The following is a 24472-nucleotide window of genomic DNA, read 5'->3' as shown; positions in this document are numbered from 1 at the left end:
AACAAATCACTACGGTTGGAAAATTACGCCCCCGTGAGTCAGACGCATGCATTTGCTATGAAAAGGTAGCTGTTAGTACGCGGAAGTGGACGAAAATTATTCTAGTTACGCGCGTGTTAACCTCGTAACGTCCGGATTCGTCCGGAGCATTGGGTTGGCCATTGTTACGTGGCGATTCAACGAAAGATGCGCTTCGTTTCTTCCCCGGGATGGGTTGATGCGTCGTAAAACATGTGCTGATATTGGAATTACTCTTTTTTTGCAGCACTTAAATTGGCTTCTGTTCTGTTTGAGAAAGATTGCCAGATTGGTGTGTGAAAAGTGGGTGTTTTGGGAGTGTATGCCATTAATATGCCATAAAGAGTTCTGGGACGGTATGAAGGTGTTAATTTATTTTCAATTTAATACAGTTATGGGTTTTCCTTGTAACTAATTTTTAACATGAATTTATTAAATATTCCTTTTTTCAGTTCGTTGAAGCTTTCTGTTTGTTGAAATTTTACATTCGAAGAACTTTTATAAACCGGTTCAACAGTACCGGAAGAAAAGCACACTTTACGTGAGTTATTTTCATCTTGCCGCATTCGCAATATTTCATTCACATCACTACTCTGTGCTGCAGGGAAAAAGGGAGAAAAATGTGTGCAAAAAACGTCTTCCGTTCCTTCATTGCTGATTTGGCCCAACATTGGCAAACAGCCCATCATGGTACGCACGGTACGCAACGATGCAACATCATAAATGTAGATTAAATTTTTCGATATTACACTTCTGCCCGTAGTGTTTGTGTGCGTGTGTGAGAGCTAGTCGCACGACCGGTAGGACATAGCTTGGATTCTTTAACACGGGTCACGATATGGAGCCGGTTCTGGGTTCTGAGGTCAGCACAATTGCATTGCCCAAGTGCTGTGGTGCATCCTTTACTAGGCGTGAAGGTGACACCAGTTTGTAAGGGGAGGTTGGAGTAAAGAAGACAAAAGATGTTTCCCCATCAGACTCTACTTTAGTCTCCCAGCGAGATGAAAACAGAAAAACGGAATGAACAAGCCCGGTAGAACTTATTTTTATCCTTTCTTCGTGACTTCATCCGTGTTGTCGTTAAATTGGTGCCAGAAGATGGTTTTGTGTGCTTATTTCCGATTGGAATTTTTTGGAGAGATGCTTGTGCAAAGTGCAGTCCATTGCATTCTGTATTGATTATTCATCCCAATAGACTAAATTGTTTGTTTGTAAGATAAATTATATAGTGCCAGAATTTTTGCATTGCAAGATAATAAGAATGACGAAAATGAAAATTCTATTTAACTATTATCTCAACTGACACGATTATGACATAAAGTTAGTCTGCGCCACTTCCATCCGGACCATAGTTCCTTGCCCTGTGCGAGAGGGTCAAAGGACGGCCGAGTGTGACAAGCGGTTGCAGTTTTCACACCGTGTCCCAAACGCAAAACGTGACATTTCTGCGAAAAAATGCGCACGTAATCCTGCGAAACTGGACCCGTCCGCTGAAGGTGTGGAATGTGTTTGGGGATTGCGCTAGTTCTAGTTGTTTTGTGTTTTGATGGCGCGCGAAGGTGCCCGCAGGAGTGTGTCAGCGGAAGTGTGCCTTGTAGCAGAGTAGAAATGGGCCAGTTGTGTGTGAGTGTGATTGACTTTTGGCCAGAAGTGTCTGAGGATGACGTCAACAAAAGTATAACTTTGGTTTGTAGTTTTGTAGGCTTCCGGATGACTTGTAGTTTTGCGTTCTCTCACGTTTCTTTACTTGTGTTGCAAGAAATTTGCAAGACATGGAGACTTGAATTTGTGTTAAATTGAAAAAGTTTCGCGTTTGTTTTTATTTGAATTATATTTTTACGTTTTTCAATTTAAATTACAAACAAATAGTGCTTACATAGTAAAAGATATTGACGAGGGCTCCTTTTTGATTGATTGTTTGCTGGAGAACAATCAATTTTGGATTGTGGATTTTTATGTTTTCTTATGATAAATCTATTCAAATCCACTACTGCCTCGGCTTTCCGTTTGTTTAACCTTTTGAGCTGATCTATGCTTAACGGTTGAATTATCGCTTTTTGGAATAGAGTTAGACCTTTTCTTGGATTTGTTCTTAACGTTTTATTGGCTTTGGCCCTACTTTGTTGTAAAGGAACAAACCAAAAACCCAGCTATAATCGTACCGAAAATTGTGTTTCTCTTGTGCATGCCGAACCCACTTAGAGCACCGGAAGAGGTAACGCGCTCTGTGGCTTTTCCAGCTCATCCTACCGAATCCTCCCGCGCTACCGTGAGTGGCTCCTTCCCGGAAGAGCCTGAAGGATTAAAGGGAATGATTTGCATTCTTCATGGTGCACATCCATCCTGCTGCTTGCCACCGAGGGTGGAATTGTATCGTTGCAAACGTCTTTCGCCGCGTTCGGTGGTTTCTTAACGCCTTTTTAACGCGAAGGATGCTTACATCGGAACACATCGAAATCGAAACGAAACGTTCCGCCGGTTTGGGGTTTATTCTTCTTATCGTCTGTGGGTGTACCCACTGATTTTTATAACCCACTCGCCCTGTGTACGGCAACCTGTCTCGTGTTGAAAATCAATTTCGAGCCAAAAATTGATCAAATCCCATCATCCGTTCCGGGCAGCGTGCCGCTTCGTGTGCGCTTCCCGAGGGCGTGCTACGTGTGGCTGTTCGACACAAAAGCTTCAACCGTTTTGGGATAGCACACAAACCGTGATCAAGCAAAGGAGTCGACGCCAATAACGATTAATAATTGAAGGCCGCATAACCCGTTCCGTGTGCGCGAGCCAGCATAATGCAGAGGCAGTGTGGAAAGCATATTTCCAAAGCAGTACGAACGAACGGGCATCCGGTAGGGGAGCGAGCAAAGGTAGAAGGTGTTTAAATTTTCATACATATGAGACGGTACAGTTTATAATCATTCTGTTTTGTTGCATCCGAAGCATAGGTGAGAGCAGTAGGTGCAATTGATGCCGTACTTGACCCGTGGTGAGTCCTCACCTTTAGTAGACGACATTCTGCCATTTGTGGCATGAACAATGAATTGAAACATACAATGTTTTTGTCAGCGACAGCAAACGTTCTCTTTAGCGTGTGGTTTAATAGAGCGATGTTAAATGTATTTTTGCTCGCATAATACATAATGCATATTTTGCTACATATCATGTCCGTTTCAAACTTCAGTTGGGGTCACGGTATAGACTTTGAGATTAATGCAATATTCAGCACCGATGGGATGCGTATAAGCAAATACTATTAAAGGGAACTGTTCTATCAATTTAGTTAAGGCAATAATCGAAGGTTTTTTTTTTTATTGTACGATCAATACCCCTTATTTACTTCGGATTGAGCTGATGATTCAAACGATAAACTGTTTCGTGGGTTAGTCTGCTGGGAATCCAGCTTATGAAACATTTCTACAACTGTTGAAGTCTTGTGATATGTCATAATTAATGGCTAGCATTTTAATCTAAAGTTTGGTTGCTCTGTTGGGACATGATTCGAGCGAAACCCCGGTCTATGTTGTCCAAGCAAGCATATCTCTAACTATAACACCTGACAGGTCAAGCTCTTTGTAAATAATGTCCAATAATATTGCTGTGTTTCTTACCAACATTTTATAACAAAATATTCCCTTAAAGTTAATTGTCTTTCAAAGGCAATATGTAAAAAAAAAATCATAAATCTGGCGTCTGTATCTGTGTATGTAAATTTCGTCATAGCCATCAATTTCAACCACCACAATTCACATCGTCACTTCGCCTCGTCCATTTCCATTCATCAGCACGTGCACGGTACATGTCATGATTTCATTTTCATTGTGATGAACAGCCTAAAGAGGTGTTATTGTTTTCTTTTGCATATTAAGTGCAAGTTAGCAATGGTGCTGTTGAATGATGCAGTGTTTTGGTGTTGAAGTTAGCTTCTCTTGATGTAATGTCTCCTGTAACGGTGGTTTATAACCATCATCTCACAGTTTCGCGGCACGAAATTGCACAACACAAGCGATAGAATAAATTTGTTGTATTCTTTTGTTTTGTTTCTCTGTTATCTCGTTTTCCCATGCCGTTTTTGGATGGTTCGCGTATCCGGACGCTTCATCTTTTCTGATTGTTTTTCGCTGGTCCTGTTTTTTTTCCGTTACATTCCAACATATCTTTATTCGCATCTTCTTGCATTTCTTAATTGTATTTCTTTTCTCTTTCGTTTTCTCCTAATCGGTACCGTTTCGCTATTGGTACTACTCTGCTACTACTACACTACTACTACTACTACTACCACCACATTTCTTCTACTATCTACTACCTGTCCACAACCTGTCAACCTGTCTCTACCGCCACGGTACGGTATCTATTTTGCAGTCGATTTTATGGGTGGAGACGCAAAGAGTCCGCAGCACACGGCCGTGCATCCGATGTACGTGAGCTATAGTAGTTTACCAACCACCAACAGTGCCAACTCGACACAGCTAAAGCAGGCGGCCAGCAGCGCTAAGCTGCTGCTGCTAACAGCTAGCAATGGTGGTAGTGGTATAGACGGAGGTGGAGGAGGAGAGGAAGGAGATGGTACTGGTGGTGTTGGGTTTGATCGTGCAAATCACACCAAAGACCAGAGCAAACATCCATCATCATCTCTGCCGAATCACCCGGTGCCCAATAACAATCCACCATCTGGCGGGGCAATAATGCGCAATAACACCGGCATTAGTGGCAGCTTCGGTGACGTGCTGAAGGCAAAGCTAAACGGGCACGGTCCGCCCAGTAACAGCAATCACTCACCCTCGAATACTAACACACTCCTGTCATCCTCATCCTCACCGTCATCCACGTTCACGAACATCCACAGCAGTCCCCAGAGTCTGCACAATGCTCACAACAACAACAACTACCACAACCACAACCAACACCATCACCACAACCACCACAATGTCCACCATCAGAACAGCACAGCTGCTGGTCTGCAGGGAATGAGCGTGAATGGCGGCGGCAATCTGCTGACCAAGCTGAGTAGCACCAACAGCATCAACAGCGGTGGATCGCGGGTGATCCTGCTGCAGCATCAAGATAGCTCGGAATCGTCCCCGCCACCGACAGTTCCTGCGAGAGGTCTTAGCAGGAATTCTAGCTTCAGCAAGGCGACATCCTCCGGTGGGAGAGATCATGCCGCGATCCTGAACAACAACCCACTGCGCAAGAACAGCAGCAGTGTGAGCATTCTAAGGTACGGTGATGGTGGCATACAGGGACACCGGACACCGGATCCCGAGGACGACACCTTCTTCATTCCGAGAAGTGCCTCGTCCTATCAGGCACGGGCCGCTAACTTCGGTATCAGCAATCCCTTCAATAACGTGGTGTTAGGGCGTCCCGGTTACCGTGGAGGAACGTCCGGAACTGATGGAGGCACTCCGGGTGAAGATGACGGTCGCCGATTACTACTGCTGAGTGGATCCGCTCAGCAGCTGGGAAGTTCGACACCACAGAAGCGCAACTCGCTGGTCGGTGTGGTTGTAGCGAGTGGTAGCGGATCGGCAGGACCCGCCACACCGGGCTCGTGGAATGGTCGAGGATCTCCAGTGCCGCAAGTACCTCCTCTACCTCAGCATTATCCACGCAAGGGTTCCGACGCGGGATCTGCGTCGAATAATGCCTACCTAACGCGATCTCCCAACCTGAATCGTATCGCACGCCGTCACAATGGAAACGGCCCCGGAGGAAGTAACGTGCTTAACAACAATCATGGTCACGGTGCAGGGTTGCCAGACCGAGGACCTGGACCGCGTAGCGGTAGCAGTGGGCGTCTGCCAAGCACCGCCAACCAATGTGATCAGATCCGAGAGTATGGTGGACCGGTTGGAGTAGGAAAACCGCTGGGATACTGTGCAGCCGCGGTGCCATCGTCCCCACAGGAGAACAATAACTTCCCCGCGCTGCCTGGTGGGTTCCAGCGTAACAACAACACACCGTCGGGCATACCGGTGATGGTGATGCACCGGGCCAAGTCACAGGATCGGTTAGCATACCGAAGTCGCCGACCGGGACGAACGTTCGGTGCGAATGGTGGTGGCTCCGGTCATCATCATCACCACCACCAGCAGCAACAGCGTCCCCGATCGTTCTGCAGCAACAATGGTGCCTATCCGGACTACGTGATCCTGGAGCACCCAGGGAACTAGGCTGTAACACTAGATCTAAGCACGCGTCATAAAAAAGAGCGATAGCACGACAAGCCGATAAGAAGGCGCCAATGTGTCTTGTGTCGTGAGGATTCCTCCCACCAAACCATCCCCTTCCCGGGTGAAGGAATCGAAGAGTCCTTCGGGACGGTGAATTAGTGATGGCGGAAACAAGTCGCCGCGCTGGCGTACGAATGAATTTCCTGTCGCTCCAATACTTCCCTAACTCCGGCATCCATTTCCATGGGCTCCCCTTTTCTCACAGGAAGCAGCGTGTCGCCAGTGTCGGATTGGGCCGGCCAAGTCGATACGCGCCTGTGGTGTGGAAGGCAGTGGTTTGTGAGAGAAATTATTGTGTCACTACCGAATGCCTCCGTTTCATTGCGCTCGAACCGACTAATGATGGTTTAGAACTGGATAAGTTCTGTATTTCCTTTTGTGTGTCTCTTTTTTTCTTTCTTTCTCTCGGGTGAGGTTGTTATTGTTGATTCTTGTATTTCGTGAATTTTACCCATCTGTTACGACCTCCTTTCATCGTGCCCGTGCCATCACCGTGGCACAAAGCTGAGCTTTCGGTGGGAACTGTTTGAGGTTCCAGGGACGACTATCCGTGGTGTGCGATTATTTCTTCCATGAAGAAGTGTTGCGTGATGGCACTTAACGGGAAAAGGTCGCGCGGTTTTGTCGCATCCACGATTTATGGTATTAATTTCCATCCAAGGATTTGCCCTTACGGAATGGGAAACTTTTCGGTGAGAAGCAAATTAATGACAGGAACCGGCTGCAAACGCTGTACCAACGGAGGAGTTAGACGCGCTAGATTAGGTTTTGTAAAACCAAGAATTAAGCATCCCTTCCTGTAGCATTTTCTTCGAACTGTGGCGCATATTTCTGCTTTTTCTCTCGTGCGAGTTGGAGAAAAAGTTAATGAGATAGAAACGGATTGAGTGACGGATCAGTGTACGCGAGGTATGTGTGTGTGGCAGATTTTACAATCCCAAACCACGTATGTTTTGTTTGATTGATTGATATGCAGCATTGAGCGTTCGAATCAATGAGGAGTGTGTATCAGCGAGTGCAACGTGTACGAGGCGCCATCAAATGATAATGTGTTTTTTTTCGTAATGTTTGGTTTTACTGTATCATGGTGAGCGTTTTGTTACTATTATTAGAAGGTAGAATATTTTTTACCAAGCGTAGATTACAAACAAAAAATACTATATTTGCCCATCTTGCGGTTTCCTTTCTGAGCACTCCTTATTCCGAAAGTGTTCGGAAGTTAGATAATGTTCCTTAATTAATGTCTACATCAAAGTCCTTACGAGATTGAAGGTAATCTTTGTGTTTGGTATGTTTATATACAGATATGGCTAACCGACTTTGTAGAAAGTTCTTGTTTTAGTAGTACAGGGATTACTTAAACAAACGTTGTTCCATTGCCGTCGTGACTCCGTTGTGAACTAGTTAGTGTTATTATATACATTTATCGTAGCGGATAGATGATCGTACTGTTTGAATTTTCCTATCGATCGAAGGACGAACACAGGAGCGGAATCGTTTCTATCGTTACATATGACTGTGTTATAGGCTCTGTTTTTTTGTTTTGTTTTAGTAGACAATAAGTGATAGGGAATAGCTACAAATTTTCTCATCCAACGAACGCTCCTCCAAAAGCACCCTGAAGAAAAAAAGAACAAATTTTTATTTGTTCGTAGCGATTGTTATGACATCGTCTGTTTGTAGCGGAACGAAACTAGCAAAACATGTTATCGGTAGCAGCAGCAGTAGCCAAAAGCGCAACATCAGCCGTATTTCTAGCCAAATTAGTGCGAACCGCATTCGCATGGACAAAATGTGTAACGAAACATCTTGCCACGGGCGACAACTCGGTAATGTCGCAAACCAAAGCCCTCAAACGTCGTTTCACCGCAGTTAGTGTAGAGTTTGAGGAAAAAAAGCATTATAGACCGTAAAAGCATGTAGAGATAGATAGTAGACTAGCGAACGAAGAAAAGATATGTGTTTTATTTTCACCTAAGTATAAGGCGTTTTTTTTTGTTCTATACACCTAGCGCGTACGTTTACAGGCACTATTACTCGATTTGTTTTTTTTTGTTCCAACCTTCAAGCACTCAGCAATGATGCTTGTTTTTTTTTAGGAAAGAACAGTTCACCATTCGTTCGAATGTACAAAGCACAGTGAAAAAAAATATACCGAGTGCAGTGGAACGACCCACATTAGTGATAGTGATTTAATTGCGAGAATTTATTCCTATATAATACTACTTCCTTATGTAGGCGTAGCATGAGCTGAATCAAAACACGTGTTCACGAAGACGGATTCTCTTACTATATTCGTTTAATGTTGTTTTACTTTTTGGCTTCGAAGCCATTTGATTCTGTTTTTGGGGTTTTTTTTCGAAAAAATAAAGCTCAGTGGCGTTCAACGAAATGAAAGCAATGAATATAAATAAAAGAAAGATACAGAAAAAGGTGAAAACAAATATTTTCATTGGGTGAATTACTGTTTATTTTCGAGTTGTGGAATTGAGGGGAGCTATTGTACAGTTTTATTATATGTTATGAATTTATAAAAAAAAACAACAACTGAAGTGTAATTTTTAAAAATAATTATAATTTTTCAACTAGCATATCTTTGTAGAATGTTACAACTACAGTAACTTTAGCGATGAAAGTAAGCTTAAATATTAGTAATTATTATTGTTTTTATCTTCCAATCAAACATTTTGACAGTGACACAATTTAGACACAACACCCTCTTAGCATAGTATATAGTAAATCATTGATTTGAATAACTCAACCATGCACATAACCACGTAACAAAATAGCACCTCAATCACAAATGGAAGTTTTCGGTGAATGGTTTTTTTACTTACTAGAAAAATAACTGCGAAATGTGTATAATGTTTGGAAAAATAATTACTTTTCTTTTCTTCTAGTAAAATTTCTTAACAAAGTACAACCCCGATCGGTGTAGATATTATTAGCGTTAATAGTGCTTTCTAACTTTTTGCTGAGTTGGATACCTCAACATCCCTTACCAAAGCTCCAAAATCACAGACTAAACTGATCTCCTAACAATAAGTGTGCAGGTAAGTGCTAGTCTCTTTGTGGTCATCAACAGTTAGTGGGTTACATGTTGTTGGTACCTTTGCTACCTTTTGCAACTACTATTGCACATTTATCACCGCAATCATGAAGTGAGCTAATACCACGCATTGCAACTGCATACTGCTTGAAAGAAGTCCTGTAAGCATATTTATCGAATCCATTTCGATGGTTCATTTCCACTGTCACACTAACACAAATTGCATTAAACACGCGCAACAACGCAAGTTTTTACTTAGCGCTCGAATTGACAGCTAATGTCAAATGTATACTGATTGAAAAACCCTGCCATACTTGGTAAGCTCACGGAGGATGAGACTAGCACATTGCCTACTTTCATACAGTGATCAAGTTTAAATGCGCCAGCCCTTCCACATCATCTGAAGCTTCCTTTATCTCCTCCACTTTATCGTTCCTTACCATTACTCCTGTGTTCTTCTCTGTTTTGCAAATATGTTTTATTATAAACTAATTTTTTGTTAATGTTTTGTTTCCTGTTTCTCTCTCTCTCTCTCTTTCCTTGTTTCTTTTCTTTCTTTTCCTTGTTATCTTCCGTTCACGATGCACTTGTACTTTCACTTCCGTTTCTATGTCCATTTTATTCTTACCCTGTCTTCCTTTGTGGTCTACCGTGGCGCGTTGTTCCACCTTTCTCGGTGGTTCTAGTGAGCAGAACTAGCAAAAAGTCCAAACACCGCCAGTCGCTGTACTCGGTTGAGTTCAGTCGGCCGGTGGACACGATCCGGGGTGCCCACCCGAACGATGCGTTTGATGATGATGATTTGATTGGCGGTGCAGGTGCTAGGGCACCGTCCTCCCTGAGCCCGAAACCCATGACACCGCGTCGTGTCAAACGTCGATCGGTAATGCAACGTGGCACGATTGGCGGTGGAACTGGTCGTCAGAGTACCTCCAGTCGCCGGGGTCATTCGTCTTCGTCTGGTGGATCGGGCGCGATCGCTTCGGGGAGTGCGGGACATCATCATCACCACCATCACCATCACCGGAGCAGTGTGCGCAACTCGCGGCGAAAGACAATGCACCAGAACCCGGTAACGAAGTTGCTCAATCAGCAGCAGCAACATCTGCAGCAGCATCGACACCATCATGTGAATGCGTTGGCTGGGCTGGAGGATGCGGCAGGCACCATGACGCTCACCAAAACCTTCCCACCGTTCGTCCACAACAAGAACCCGGATTTGACCGAGTCGAACTTGAAGTCACTGAACAACGACTACATGATGGGTCAGTTGAACAATTTCGGCCAACCGGTGGGTGAGGCATCCGCCAACAATTTGAACACGTTCGGAGCGCACCATCACCATCATCAGTCGGTTCAGCCACCGTTACCACCACATCGGCGGCAGGCTCTCGTACACACGCCGACCTTCCTGGACGGTGACACAAGCAGTCCGATCGATCCGATCTACTACAACATGAACTCATCGTCGCCACTGCTCCAGCAACAGACGTCCTGGGGGGCTTCTTCCTCGCCACAGGCACTCGGGGGTGGTGCCGGTGGTGTCCTCGCTGGTGCTGGTACCCATGCAGGACTGTCCAACCCAGTGTACCAACACTCGACGACGAACCTTAACCACAGCCCCGAACTGAACGAAGAGTACTACGGCACTAATGGGCAGAATCGTCCACCATCGGTACGATCGAGTTACTCCAACTTTCACGGCACGCGTCCACTAAGCTCATATCTCGGTGCGGCGGGTGGAACCCAACAGATGGGTGGTGTTGCTAACCGAGGCTACAATGTGTCTCCCCCGGGACAAGTGGGTCCCGCTGGACAGGTGGAGAACGTGTTCGCTAACCTAGCGAACGGTAACAATCCGGTCCAGGGCCAGGTTGGCAGTGGTACGGATCCGATTGCCATCCCGCAGCTACCCCACCGACGTTCCGTTTCGCGCGAGAGTTTGCGGGCGATGCAGTTCCTGAACAGTGGTCCACCGGCTTATAATCTTAACTATCACACACCACCGGACTCGGAGACGACCATGTGAGCGGGACGGTGGTGAAGAACCTTGTACATACAAATACACACTTGGCACTCGGTAGGTGAAGGATGTTCTCCAGGTTCGGTTGGTGAAACGGAATCTCCCCCCGGAGTGGAGAATGTAAAAAGCAATAGATATTAACCTACTGCTGATAAGTGGTGCATAACGTAAACCTCGGTTGCTAGTATAAACAGTATGTCTATAGAATCCATTTACACCTGACCTGATCGACTGCGGTAATTGGTAACTGTGGTGGTGACCAAAAATGTACAAAGCGAAGTAAGCAATTTTATAGCGGTATAAAACTAATATAAGAATGGAGTTCCAAGCGATTGCTGTCAAGGGACTGAGTGTACGAATAGGAGACAGAACTGTGTACTGAATGATAGTTAGGTAGGGTTTAGCTATATACTGTGGAGGACGAGTTTTATTTTGGAAGTTTTTGAAAGGACACGATTGAACTTTAACAATGTCCGGTAGCAAACTGATTGAATTGTCCGGCATATGAAGTCTAATACAACAGTATGTCATCCGATTTGTATTTGAATCGTGTCCTTACGTACAGTACAGCAAATTGTACTCGAATCGAACGAACGAAACCGTTACGGACCGTTTCGTGTGTTGTGATTATTTAGATAGATAAACAATAACGTTGAAGCACCATGGTCTGTCAGTGGCCTTTTGGTTGGAGTGCTGTTAGAGACTAAAAAAAAGATCTTGATATAAATGCCAAAGTTTATAAAACTTGTAGTACTATTAGGCAGGAAGATAGTCGCTCGTACATACAATCTCCCATCTTTTCGATCTTCCCTGAAACTCTAGCGGGTGAAATAGCACGCCTTAAGGATAGCGAAATAGGAAAGCTTGCAGCTATTTAAGCTAACTGTGCTTACATCAAAACATCTCCAGCGAAGCTTCGGATGACATGATCGCGTGTATGATAGGATCACTCCCCTCTATCACTCTTCCTGCCCCACCCGGTAAATGAGCAATCGCGTAATCGTCATAGTTTTTGAGTGTTTTTATTTTATTTTCGATTTCGATTTTTGTGTCAATAAAAGAGCGATAAACAAGCAATATAATAACAAAACGGACAAAACAAAACGAACGACAGTTCGGTGCTGCTTTCTTTTTCGTTGTTCACGATCAACGTTCAGCTACGTTCGAGTGATGCCTTTTCTTTCAGCTCCCAGCAGGACTCCCAGAAGGTGACCAGCCGTTGGTCGGTGTTCGAACAGAACTCCTTGAAATCGCGCAACATCTTCAGCTGGAACAGATCGTCCGTTTGTGCAATGACGAGCGATTTCCACTTCTTGTTCGGTATCATGTGGTTCCAGGACCAGAGGAATCCGGTACGGCGTATCACTTCGCTTTCGTCCTTCGTGTTCCCCTTCGCTCCGGTGACGTGGCGCGTGATGTAGGACGGTTCGTGATTGCTCGGTGGCACCATCTGCGATTCGTACGACGCCGAGTACCGGTTAATGAAGGCGATCGGTTTTTTAAAGTTACTGCCACCGGATGCGAGCCGTTGGCGTGATCGCAATCCCATGTTGGGGTTCGGCACCAGCAGGAACATATTACCACTACAGTGTACGTACTGATAGTCGAGCGATATCTGATTGCAGCCGGTTTTCGTTTCCACCGTGCAGCGCATGAAACCGAACCGGCGTACGATCGCTTCTTGAAACAGCAACAGTCTCGTTGGCCACGTTTCCTTCGGGAACTCCTGGAATAGGAAGCTGCGATGTTGCTTTAGGCAGTCGATATCGAGTGGAATGAAGATGGGACCGCGCAATGGGTCCGACTTTTCGGTGAACGGTTCCGCCAGCGGATCCGCCGGTATGGTCACGAGCTGAAACCCGCACTGCTGTGCCTTTCGGCACCAGCCGTAGATGAGATCGTACACGATCGGACCAGAAGCCGTAATCCACTGGACAACGATCTCGTACGCATGCCCGGGTATCATTCGCTGGTGGTATCGTGCGTGACCCCACTCCGTTCGATCGGATTTCGAACTGATATCGATCTCGAGGTGAGTTTGCTTGTAGAGCAGTCCATCCTCCTCGTCCTGCCTGTCTATCGATTCGCGCAGAAACGTCGGCACGCCACGATCATGCGGATCGACCGGTCGGGTAAGATCCGGATGTCGTATTTCCACCTCCATCCATTCGTTTTCAAAGGCGGCTAAATCACCGAGCGGAGGGACGTACTCCGGTGAATCCTTTTCTTGGCGCACGATGTAATACAGACAGAAGCCAGCAACGACCGGTTTGTTAAAGTCCCCGGAAGCATGACAGATGAGACGATTGCTGCGAAAATGTGAATAAAATGTCTTAGGTGAGTTGACAAACGATCAAACAATCGCACACCCTTACCACTTACCGTCTCATTTCTTCCAGTATCTCGACGGGTTTGCACGGACCTTCGATACGATTCTGCAGCCAGTTGATCGCATCGTACGATACGAACGTGCACGAGGGCATGCTTTGTGCTGGGGCCAAAAATCCCACACCGTGTACCGGGTGGCGCATTGCATCGAATATTTCCTGCAGTGTGGCCGTGGACTTTAGCTTGCCACATTCACCACCGAAATCATCTCCATCCTCTGGCAGTCCTTGTTCGGTGGCCGTATTCAACGTGGACAGTGGAATACCGTCGACCGTCGTTCTGCCGCCCACCGAACTTATCATTGGCGATCCAATCCCCGGCGTAACCGGTGTTGCCGGACTATTGTTGCCGTTGGATATGGTCGACGCAGCAGATCCAATAGCACCGGTTCCGATAGGTGTTGGCGACTGCATGGCACTACCACTCTTGTCCAGCACCTTCGATCCGGTTCGTGTGAGGATACTGCAGAGCACAACAGAAGCATACGTCTTATTCTGGTCGGGTAAGCGGTTTGCGTTTGGTGTGGTTGGGTATGAAAAGCGAAGCAGCATTGCAACGTGCAAGCAAATAAGTAAGAAAAAAAAATCTATACACGGCAAAAGCAAGCAGTCTACGCGGCTTACCTGCCATGCTGAAGGCCAGAAGGCTTACCGTGCTAACACTACTACGACTTTACTTCTGATAGCAAACTTTTTCTCTTTTGATTTTAGGTGTTTTGGAAATGTACAACGATGGGGATGGCAATGGGCACAAAATAAAAACACGCAACTAACCTGTTACCGGCAAGGGTGCTAGGGAAAGAAAAGCGATCAGGAGTATGATGATGGTGAAGTAGATGATGATGAGGATGACCATTACTAGTGCTGTTATAATACAGTTTTACCCATCCACCATGCTGCTGGAAGAAAAGATTGAAAATCAACATAACTTTGCAGAAAAAAACACAACACACAATCATACAGAAAATAGTGATACAAATGAAGAAACTTGTGCAGAACACAATGCTCTTCTTGATCAAATCCTTGCTTATCGAACCAGACCAATTTGACAACCATCCATGTCTAAATTTTGATTTGCGAAAGTAAATTTTTGTTTGTAAATTCGTAGCGACCATATAACAGTATTACAGTTAACTATTAGCACAATTAAGAGACAAAACAAACTGCAGTTAACACACAGATACGAAACGAGCGACTGTAGGTGCAATTTATATATAAGCGGCAACAGAAGCAATAGCATCAGCAGTAACACACAACGCAAAACCAACACCACCGCAAACGGGAAATGATCCCATCCCTTGCAAATAACCACCCAGCAGCGGCACATGTGAAAGCGAACGAGGAAAACCCCCCGTTTCGCATGGTAGGAAAATAGTGAACATTAACCTGAACCTTGACTTCTCCGGTAGACGGTTGCTGAAGACTCGTTCGCGGAACTGTTGGGGTGCCGTTACCTTTTTTTTTTGACAGTACATCGCACAGATTGCGGTATCGAAAGGGATGCACAGAGAGGGAGGAAACACGGGAGATAAAGAGGAGAAAAAAGACAAGAAAAAATCCAATTAGCTATCGCAATAACTCAGCTAAAACGTTGACGATCGTTTGCGTACTGTTGGGAATGGTGAAGGTTGGAATAACATAACGTAAAAGGTTGAACGTTTAGTTGTATAAAAAAAGTAACAGAAAAAAGGCGTTTAAGAATGGAAATCAAAACAAAAATAGCAAAGAAGCAAAAACAAATGAAGCATCGTAGACAAAAATCTTCCACCGCGTAGTACAAAAATTAGGAAAGCTAACGTAAAAGAACCCGAATGAGTGCGAAATGTAGCTCTTTTCGATAACGCAAATTATAATCTCGTTAAAGCTCGATTTGAAAGCAAAATTTTAATGAAAGCATAAAAATCACGACGTGCTTCATTTGAAAACAGTAAGCAAACACAAGCAAATTAATCCCAACCACCAACAGGGTCAAAGAAATCGCAAAAAAAATAGCGAGTAAAAGAAGCAAAGCAAAATGCTATAAAAATTGCCGCAAAAAAAAACAATAACACAAAAGTAAACAAACCAATGGGAAAATAAAAGATGAAAACAAAACAGGGAGAGTTTTTTAAATGTAAGATTGATCGACTAATTCACGGCCGATGCTTTGCCTTCCTCTCGCTTAACTCCGAACAGATTTTGTTCGAACTGAAATAATATTAAACTTATAATAACCACGATAACACGCTACGATCAAGGTGACAAAAGGACAATGAAGGGAAAGAAGGAGTTGGGCATTGTTTCTTCTCTTTTTGGTTTTTGTTTTCGCACACCTGATTCGGTGGTGGTCTCGACAGGATGCTGGTACTGTGGCGTCGTCTGGTAAGGTGCGATTGTGGTGGGTATCCCTGCAAGGATAAGTTAGGTGTGTATGTGCGTTCACAATATAGCCGGCATAAATTAGAAGAACAATTGTACTCGTGCTAAGACGTTCCCTTAACATGTTCAAATGTTTACCATTAAAGAATGAGCTTGGTTCTGTAAACATTCCGTAATTCGGTATGAAAGTTATAGACCGGTTTGCTCTGTACTCCAACTATGTCTATACACATGGAAGACAAACTTTTAATGTACAAAAAAGTGATTATAAGTGGCACTGATGAACGAAAACTAAAACACTTTTTACTGCTTGTTTAGAAACAACTGAAAAAAACAGACATCAGAAAGGATATGTGCGGCTGCACACACATCCAGATTCTGTTGCAATGAATGAGCTTTGTTTAAATGCAAGCAGTGTTGGCGCTGTGATCAACATCATACATCATCATTAGTCACGTACACGGTCAAATTTGATTAAATAGTACACACGAAGAACAAAAAAAAAACAGCCAGTGACTAATGCCGTCAACGAGCGTCTAACGCTACGCGAGGACTAAATTGTAGGTACAATCGTTAGGGGAAAAAATGGAAGGTAACAAAACACATCACATATAAATGGCTGAAAAGTGGAAAAACACATATTGCCGGCCTCGTTCGAAGGAAACCGTTAAATGGGTTCCAATTTCAGCAGTACGGCGGCAGCAGCAGCAACAGCTCCACCGGAACCGGCACCGGACGCACTTACCCGTGGCTTTTTGGCCGGTTGTAGTTTTTTGATTTTGTTCAGATACGCCTCGACAAAACGCACAAATTCGTAACAAATCTGCCGATCCGGTGGGAACGGGCTGTCCTCATGGTAGATGTCACACCGGCGCACCGTACCATCTATAATTTTCTTCATTGCTGGATCTTCTTTCGGCAGTAGATACATTCGGTAGCGCCAATATTTCATATTCTGTGGAGCAAAATGCGATAGTTAAAAGTGTTTGTTCAACAGAAATACCGAGGTGCCGTTCAATAACCTCGTGCAATGGATAGTCGGTGTCGCCCCGTGTACAGATGTATTGGTCCATATAGTTCCAGTTAAAGTTTTCCAGCTTTTCCGTGGTGAAATGAACTCCGCTCACTTCGTACGTGTCGTGCTGGGGTGCATGAAACCGGTACCGATAGTCAACGTTGATCGGTGGATAGGGATGGCTAACGAGCGGGCAGAAAAGATTTATTAGTGGAATTGTTTACTGGCTTTGGGGCCTCATTTTCTATATCTTACCGCGGTCGGTAGCGTGTCACTGTGATGGCCGAACCACTGAGCGAGATGCGATGGAATATGCGTCCGATTGAAAGCAGATACTCTTTGGTCGGTTCCTGAGGTGGTTGACGACGTAGAACGCTACTGGCCGTTGTAAAGTAAGATATCGGTTGTAGATGGCCACCACAACAAGGCGCATGTGGTGGATTCGTGGCACTCTTATCGGGAAGCACGATCAGCTGAAAGCCCTGCAAGCATTGGAAAGACAAGTTAACTAGAATAGGCGTTTTGTGGGGGAAGTCTGTAGGACTTCTCACGAGGAATTAACGAGGAGATTATAACTATTTGTTTGTTGTATGAGAACAAGATTTAGATTGTCGCAACATTAAAAAGGGTGAACAAGGTATCTAAGAAAATAAGACGGTCATAGGATAGGAAGTTTAAGGTAATCAGTACAACTTCCCAGTTATGCGTCTTTACCTGTGCCAATCGTTGTGAAACAAGCTCCTTAAACACTTCATCCGTTGACAATGGTTTCTTGTAAACCGCACGGTTTTGCGCATAATCCGCATTGAAGTCTTCCGGCAACAGCGTATAGTCCGACACCACGTAATCGTTATGTAGCGATCGTTTGTCCGGGAAGTAATCGGTTGTGATCGGCAAACAGGCAGGAATTGTAAGCGATTTCCAGTCCACTCCTTTCAAGGCGATTTGCGGTGACGATGGGAAGGCGAGAAGAAGATGATAGTTAGTGATCGCTCTGTAGGAAAACCCCCAAATAAGGCACTATACTACACCATCGTAAATACGAAAGCACAATCAAGCATACAATACAACCAAAGCACCTTTCCTCTTGATCAGAGATTAATAGCATGTTAATGGGTAAAGATACGAACAGGTTGGTTGATAAGATTTTGTTAGTGATAGTAAGCATTACAGGTATAATACTATATATCTACTCTTCGTGCTATACACACCGTACTCAGTCTCAAGATCGTGTAAATCATGCAATCATGCTTTTGTAAATTATCATTTTAAACATGCACATTCGGGAACGGTATGTACGATCGTGTTGGATGGGAGGATTTTTGGGATTGTAGATTGCAGGGATAAAGTATGCTTCTTACGCAAACATTATAAAACCGATACAATACAGCAGGCCAATTCGGAACGACGATGCATGATTTACATTACCTCAGCCAGGGTGGATTCGCAAGAGAAACGTGCGTACAAGAAGGAGAGCACAGACTTGTGCGACTACACATAATACATGGACAGAGATGCTATTCACAGGCTTCAGCAATACTCGCTTATACATATAGTTCAACATTCCCTCTTTTTTGCCACACCCTAACACAAGCGATATTGACAGCGCTACATTTAGTGACACACATTCAGTAACTGAAGTTAAGAACAGATATCACCACATTCAACGGACATTGTTGATAAGTGGACTATACGCTGCCCTAACCCAAAAGCGTTCCTTTCGGACAGTCCAGGACGCGTTCGAGTCGAGGACGGTCGTATATCTGTGGAACGATTCATTACGCATACTAACAATACCTACTGAAACAAAACACAAAGAGTACACGCACTACTAACATCAACAGAGCAGAACAGTAACAATAGCAATATATGTATATAGAAACAGCACTTGGAAACATGTTAACGATCGTTATCGATCGCCCATTGTGCAGGGGAAGATAAACAGGATGGAAAAGTGAAGTTGGATAACACAAAAGAAACGAGAGCAGGAAAATAAGGGTGCTATGCAGAGCAAAAGACTAATAGTACTTAAAGTAAAACAATATCATAGAAAACCAAATCTTTTTCCCACAGCATGTGCAATGGCAACGGAAAAAGGGTTGCACGGTGTAGCTGTGTGTGTGTGTGTGTGTGTGTGCGTTTTCCAACCTATGATCACTCTGCCGACTGTTGATACGCTTTCCCCAAGATGCCGGTTTGGTTCCGTACGGTTTTGTTGGTGTTTGGTTCGTCACAGACACATGGCGGACAGATTGGTCGGTGGACACACATGGACGCATTTGCGGGGGTGGTGGAGCACAAACGGATGAAACGTACGGACGCATGTTTTGTGATGGGCACATATACACGCACACATACATAAACACACACATACATTTAGATGGGGATATAGAGAAAAAAGAGTGAAGAAAGAAATCGATGTTGAATTAGAAAAAGGTAAAACCGGTTTCACGGATACGCGGTAGAAACGTTCATTTGTGCGGCCAGATCGAACAGGTGCCACCGCACCGGGTTGTGTGTCCCCGGGCAAAGTGGAGAGAAGTGGGTGGTAAGGAGCAGGAGAAGGGTATCCAAGTATCCACAAGATGTATTCCCGTTTGCAGGCAACAGCGGCATATTAATGGTGTGAAGAAAAAAAAAGAAAGCATCCACGGTTGGGAAGAAAAGAGAGGAGAAACGTTAAAGTGGTGCGGAATGGCGCAGAATTGCGAGTGGTGCATGAATCGATGGAACGGAAAATTGATCAGGATCGGGACACCGTGAGGATTTCAATTTATCGAAGATAGTTGTATCCGAACGGATGAATGAGCAACATCGATCGCTAAACAGCGAACAACGAACACCGATCGCGACGAAAAGCGAAGCGATTATTTGCTATCGATCGTTTTGTACTGTAGAAAAGGATATTTCCAATACAACGAGGTTGTGCGTTTGATGAAGGATGAAGGAAGCGTGGATATGGAGAGGATAAAAAGAAACATTCGGTTATTTTACTGTATCGTTGGTTAAATATGGTGTGAGCGGCCATGGCATAATAGCCGTATAAAGAGGGTAACGAAAAGTCAGTGGAATGATGACGATGATTTATCAAACAACAATTAATAAAAATAAAAGAAAAAAAAACACTACACGGACTGTTGTGATTAGCAACCAAACATGATGTGTTATGGCTGATGAGAAAATGAGGATCGTGTGGGAAGGATCATGGATGCATGGAGGACACCAGTACCGGCATAATGCTGGTGCTCAGGGTATGATGAACGATACTCTCAACTGATATATCATGGGAAAGGAAGATGAGAATAAAACAACGCGATACACGGCACGTATTAGTTGATGAACGCCATCACAAAGACCCGGCCGTGTCGGTTCTACCTGTGGTTAGGGCCGGTGTCCATTCCTGCTCGCCGGTAGCACCCCACAACAGGGTAAGGCTTTTGGAAGGCGTTACCGGTACATGTGGTCCGGCCGGTGAGTGTAGTACGGATTTTTTCCGATTGCCTAAAATATGTAACACAAAAGTGGCATTAGAGAAACAGAACTGGAGAAAGTATGTTACGCAGTTTAGCAAGCTTACATCCATTTTCGGCGATCCACTTCAAATCGTCCTCATTGAGCCGACTATCAAACGAAGCGGTACTGCCGTGCCGTGCCCGACCCCACGTGCAAGTGGATGTGTGCGCATATTCACTGCTTGAATCAAGATCCACAAAATAGCTGGGCGATTGGGTGACGGCCGGGACAGCCTGATAGTGATGCTGCTGAATAAGCACTCCTTGTGGTCCCTACAATAAGCATATACAGTAAAGGATAAAGAAAGAAACAAAAACAACATTGAACACCTAAAATACCTTCGGGAAAATGTGTGTCCATCGACGTCGGTTTGAGGTGAGCTTGATGGTAACGTGCGACGGATCGAACGGATTAATCAGCGCCCGTCCAGTACGTACAACCGGACCACTAGATGAACCAAACGCACCGGTGCGACCCTCAATAATTGGTGAGGTAATGGCAGTCGGTTTCGGCATGCCTAAAATGTCGCTCGTGTTGGGAGAGCTGCTGCGTGATGCGATGCTCACGTTCAGCAGACTGTTGGACGCATGATGTATATCCGGATCGGACATTTTACGTCGCAATCGCGATGGGCTCAGTGTGTCCTGTTCCCATTCGCAGGCCCTCGCGTACGTGCCAAAACCATCCAAACTGGGCACGGACGTTTTCTTTGTCCGTGCCATGCGCTGCAACGAACTCGTCCCGTGAACAGCCGGTAGCTGAAATATCTGATCGTCGTACGCATCGTAATCGAACAGACAGTTGTGGATGTACTCGTTCTTTTTATCGGTCGTTTGTTTCGTCAGCCGCAAACGTCCCGGTCCAGCGGGACGTGTTTGTTGTGGTTCCGTGCTGCCACCAATCGCCGGTGGCGGTTTGATGCGCGGAATAAACGTAGAGTACGGTAGCTTCTTGTTCGTCGAATAAAAGCTAAGATTAATCCAGTGTGGCATCGAATAGTCGTCGATGGAGGTGAGTGTATCTTTGTTGTGGAACTTTAGCAACGGTACCGCATGCAAGGGCTGCTCGCCGACACACACCAGATCGCTACCGACACCGTTATCGATGATACGTTGTTTGGTGATGTTGGTTAGCTCACGATCGACCTCGAACACTCCAACGCCCGGTGTGATTACCACCGAGAGCTGTCCGGTACGATCAAAGCTCCGGTCAAGGTAATGCTTCTCGAACACGTTCAGCGAAATGTTCAGCACTTCCAAGAAGTTTCCCTGAGCGGCGGTGGAATTGGTGGCCGGTGGAATTTGCGTACCCGGTGGAAGATCGCCTCTCGCATGGTATTTAAGCACCACGTCCCGATAGCCGGTAAATAATCGTCGTAACTGAACCAGTGTAGTGCTCCAATCATCGCAACGCTCATTTTGAATGGCCACACGATAGAAATCCTCGTAGAACCGTCCCCTGTAGTCGATCTGCAAACAGTCGCGCATATGGGGCGGGAATTCGTCCAAACTTTTCGCTGTGTAGAATGTGCGCGAGAAAAGCACTATCGTAACTTCGTGGTTACTGCCAAGCTTCTGCCACTTTTTGTACAGATCGGCCAGAAATCCGTTTACCGCCTTCTCGAAGTACAGATCGCCGTAAATGTCAAAGTCCCACATTTCGGACGACATCTGCAGGAAGAGGTACACCATCGAGGTGTTGCTGCGGAAAACCACCTTGGTGTCCTCGTTGATAACGCCACAGGCCACACGTTCGCCCTGAGACCACATCTCGTACACCTGGCACCGGATACATCCATCGCACGATTCGATCTTCTTGTTCAGATACACGCACGTGTTGGTGAGCCGTGTCTTCAAGCGCCACATCTCGGACCTGCCAATGTACTGGTCCTTGAAAGTAATCTCGACCGAATCGAGCACCACATCGGTCGGGTCTATCACACGCATGTAGACATCGTTGTAAGCCTTCAAATTGAACGTGGTGGCTACATTCACCTCCACGCTGATAGTTTCGCGCGAGTTGAAGTCTTTGTTCAGGCAGGTCACCTGCAGGAGTAATCGGCACCCGTCATCCTCCGGTAGGTATATTTCGACGATATCATTTAGCTTTAGATCCGGATGTTCCTTGGGATTCAGCACCAGGTCCTCCGCTAGAAGAAATAAAGAGCCAAGATGATTTTCTGGTACATAATTGCAGTACTTACTATACTTACAGCTAAAGGCTTTCTGGTGGGTGACAAGTTTGAACAGTTTTTGTATCATTTTCTTTCGTAACAGGCCCGTGGCAACCACAAACCATTACAATCAGAGTTGGGAAGAGCGATAGTATAACTTTAAAGCGTCGAATTGATCACAGTTTCTACGCGCTACAAATGCTGGTACGTTCTAAACATCTCACAGAAACGATGAACAAAAATGATTTGTGATAAGCGGCTGATACATTAGGACAACATAGAAGAACAGGTCGGTCAGCTGATGTAATCTACTGACTCTATTCCTACTTCTAAGCCATGTGCACCATAATCGTTGGGGAGTATTACCGCTTTACAAACGCCACAATCACAACCGGGTGGTAAACATTTAACGCTACACACTTTACAAAACGCGATAAGACCAAATTTTGGGATTCCACTGAAAGCACCACACATCGATTATGTGCGTTTGCCACAAGTTGACAGCAAACATATGATTGGGCATTGTTTATCTACGACTTCCCTTCCAGATGAGATTATGGCATTTTATGTTGGGTTTGCAGTTTAGTTAACTCTTTTTTCTTGTGTGTATTTGATATAAATACAGTGCTGAAGGTTCGTTCACAAAATTAAAATCTAAAATACACGTTTAAATTGATGTACTTTCAGAGCGTTGCGTATTGATGAACACAGTTGTTTATCTTTTTCGAGAGGGACAACACCGACGTGTTGACAGGTGGATTGATTCGTTTTAAAATCATGGTTGAGAGCTTCAGAATGGATCAACTCACATTTCGTGTTTATTGTTTTGGAAAGTTTACACCACTTGTTCTTCAAAATAAGGATTATACTACATTCTTCCATTGTTATTGGCTCTTTCTATAGAATTTGCTATCTATATAGCTAAGCAAAAGGAATAATTTTCTATAGCAGCATAGCTTGCGTACAAGCAGTTTTTGTACATATGTCTTGTATGCAATTTATGTTTCTTGCGTTGTAGCGAATCAAAGAAGGAACGTGTTCTGTTCGTTTTAATTTTTAAATTTACAATTAAGCACGTGTGACAATGATACAGAGGATCCGCTACAATGACGAGCTCTACAAGCTGTACCGGTATGCTGGTCATGTGATTACCATTGCATCGGACGGTCAATTTCGTAAAGACCTTTCAACTAGGACGTCCACATGTCAAACAGACCAGGCCAAATTGAGCCGGAGTTAAGACGTTGAAACGTTCGGCAGAAAGGTCGGGCCATACATATGCTGCAGCATGCCTAGACCATTTAGGGCTGGGTCTGATGATATGCGGGCAATGTATATTGAAACCCCGTTTGAAAGGAAAATTTCTTTTGTGTTTCTATAGTATTATCACATTCTCTACACTCTGGTTATTCTTATGGCTGGTCAATGTAATCGGTGTAAGGTTTGAGTTATATAATGTTTTATTTAACATCTTAATAAGAATCTTGAGCTCAAAATCAATGCAAGCCAAACAAGACCAAAGCCAGGACAAAACACTGACGGAAATAAAGAAATGATGGAAGGTAGAAAAGAAAAGATATATAGCAGTAATTGTCCAGCGCACAAATTATCACCAACCGACGGCACTAACGAGGTACGTCCTTACTGCCACGCACTGCGTGGCACAGTCGGTCTTCTACACAAAACGGTGAAGCATGGTGTCG

General features: G+C 44.7%; 3 protein-coding genes across 3 annotated transcripts in view; 2 read left to right on the top strand and 1 right to left on the bottom strand.

Annotated features, from left to right (window-relative positions):
• Nucleotides 1-6191, top strand: part of LOC128711641 (homeobox protein 5-like) — a 39437-nt gene extending 33246 nt beyond the window's left edge. Inside the window, exon 6 of the mRNA XM_053806524.1 lies at nt 4378-6191. Within this exon, the coding sequence (XP_053662499.1) occupies nt 4378-6191 (1814 nt within the window). The remainder of the gene's footprint in view (nt 1-4377) is intronic.
• Nucleotides 6192-8043: 1852 nt separating this feature from the next.
• On the top strand, nt 8044-11329 carry LOC128713196 (uncharacterized). The gene is made up of 2 exons (XM_053808056.1): nt 8044-8080; nt 9987-11329. The coding sequence occupies exons 1-2, from the start codon at nt 8044-8046 to the stop codon at nt 11327-11329; spliced, it is 1380 nt and encodes a 459-aa protein (XP_053664031.1).
• A 1147-nt stretch (nt 11330-12476) lies between these two features.
• On the bottom strand, nt 12477-22881 carry LOC128716092 (GATOR complex protein Iml1). The gene is made up of 13 exons (XM_053811013.1): nt 22809-22881; nt 20935-22745; nt 20661-20868; nt 20459-20584; nt 19232-19249; nt 17798-18015; nt 17339-17565; nt 17091-17265; nt 16814-17023; nt 16023-16097; nt 14485-14609; nt 13706-14173; nt 12477-13632 (listed from the first exon to the last, which is right to left on the bottom strand). Exons 1-13 carry the CDS (start codon nt 22855-22857, stop codon nt 12477-12479), a joined length of 4866 nt encoding a protein of 1621 aa, XP_053666988.1. The 5' UTR covers nt 22858-22881.
• Nucleotides 22882-24472: the final 1591 nt, after the last annotated feature.

This window comes from Anopheles marshallii, chromosome 3, assembly GCF_943734725.1.
Source record: "Anopheles marshallii chromosome 3, idAnoMarsDA_429_01, whole genome shotgun sequence".
Taxonomy (NCBI): domain Eukaryota; kingdom Metazoa; phylum Arthropoda; class Insecta; order Diptera; family Culicidae; genus Anopheles; species Anopheles marshallii.
This window is presented reverse-complemented; position numbering and strand designations above follow the sequence as displayed.

Bases quoted from the DNA above. Each gene is read 5' to 3' on its own strand.
- LOC128713196 (XM_053808056.1), top strand. From the start codon at position 8,044: ATGTGTAACGAAACATCTTGCCACGGGCGACAACTCG. The intron at 8,081-9,986 runs GTAATGTCGCAA...CGGTGGTTCTAG, and splicing joins TTGCCACGGGCGACAACTCG to TGAGCAGAACTAGCAAAAAG.
- LOC128716092 (XM_053811013.1), bottom strand. From the start codon at position 22,857: ATGATACAAAAACTGTTCAAACTTGTCACCCACCAGAAAGCCTTTAGC. The intron at 20,585-20,660 runs GTAAGCTTGCTA...TACATATTTTAG, and splicing joins GTGGATCGCCGAAAATGGAT to GCAATCGGAAAAAATCCGTA. The intron at 17,566-17,797 runs GTAAAGACGCAT...CAATGCTTGCAG, and splicing joins TTTCACAACGATTGGCACAG to GGCTTTCAGCTGATCGTGCT.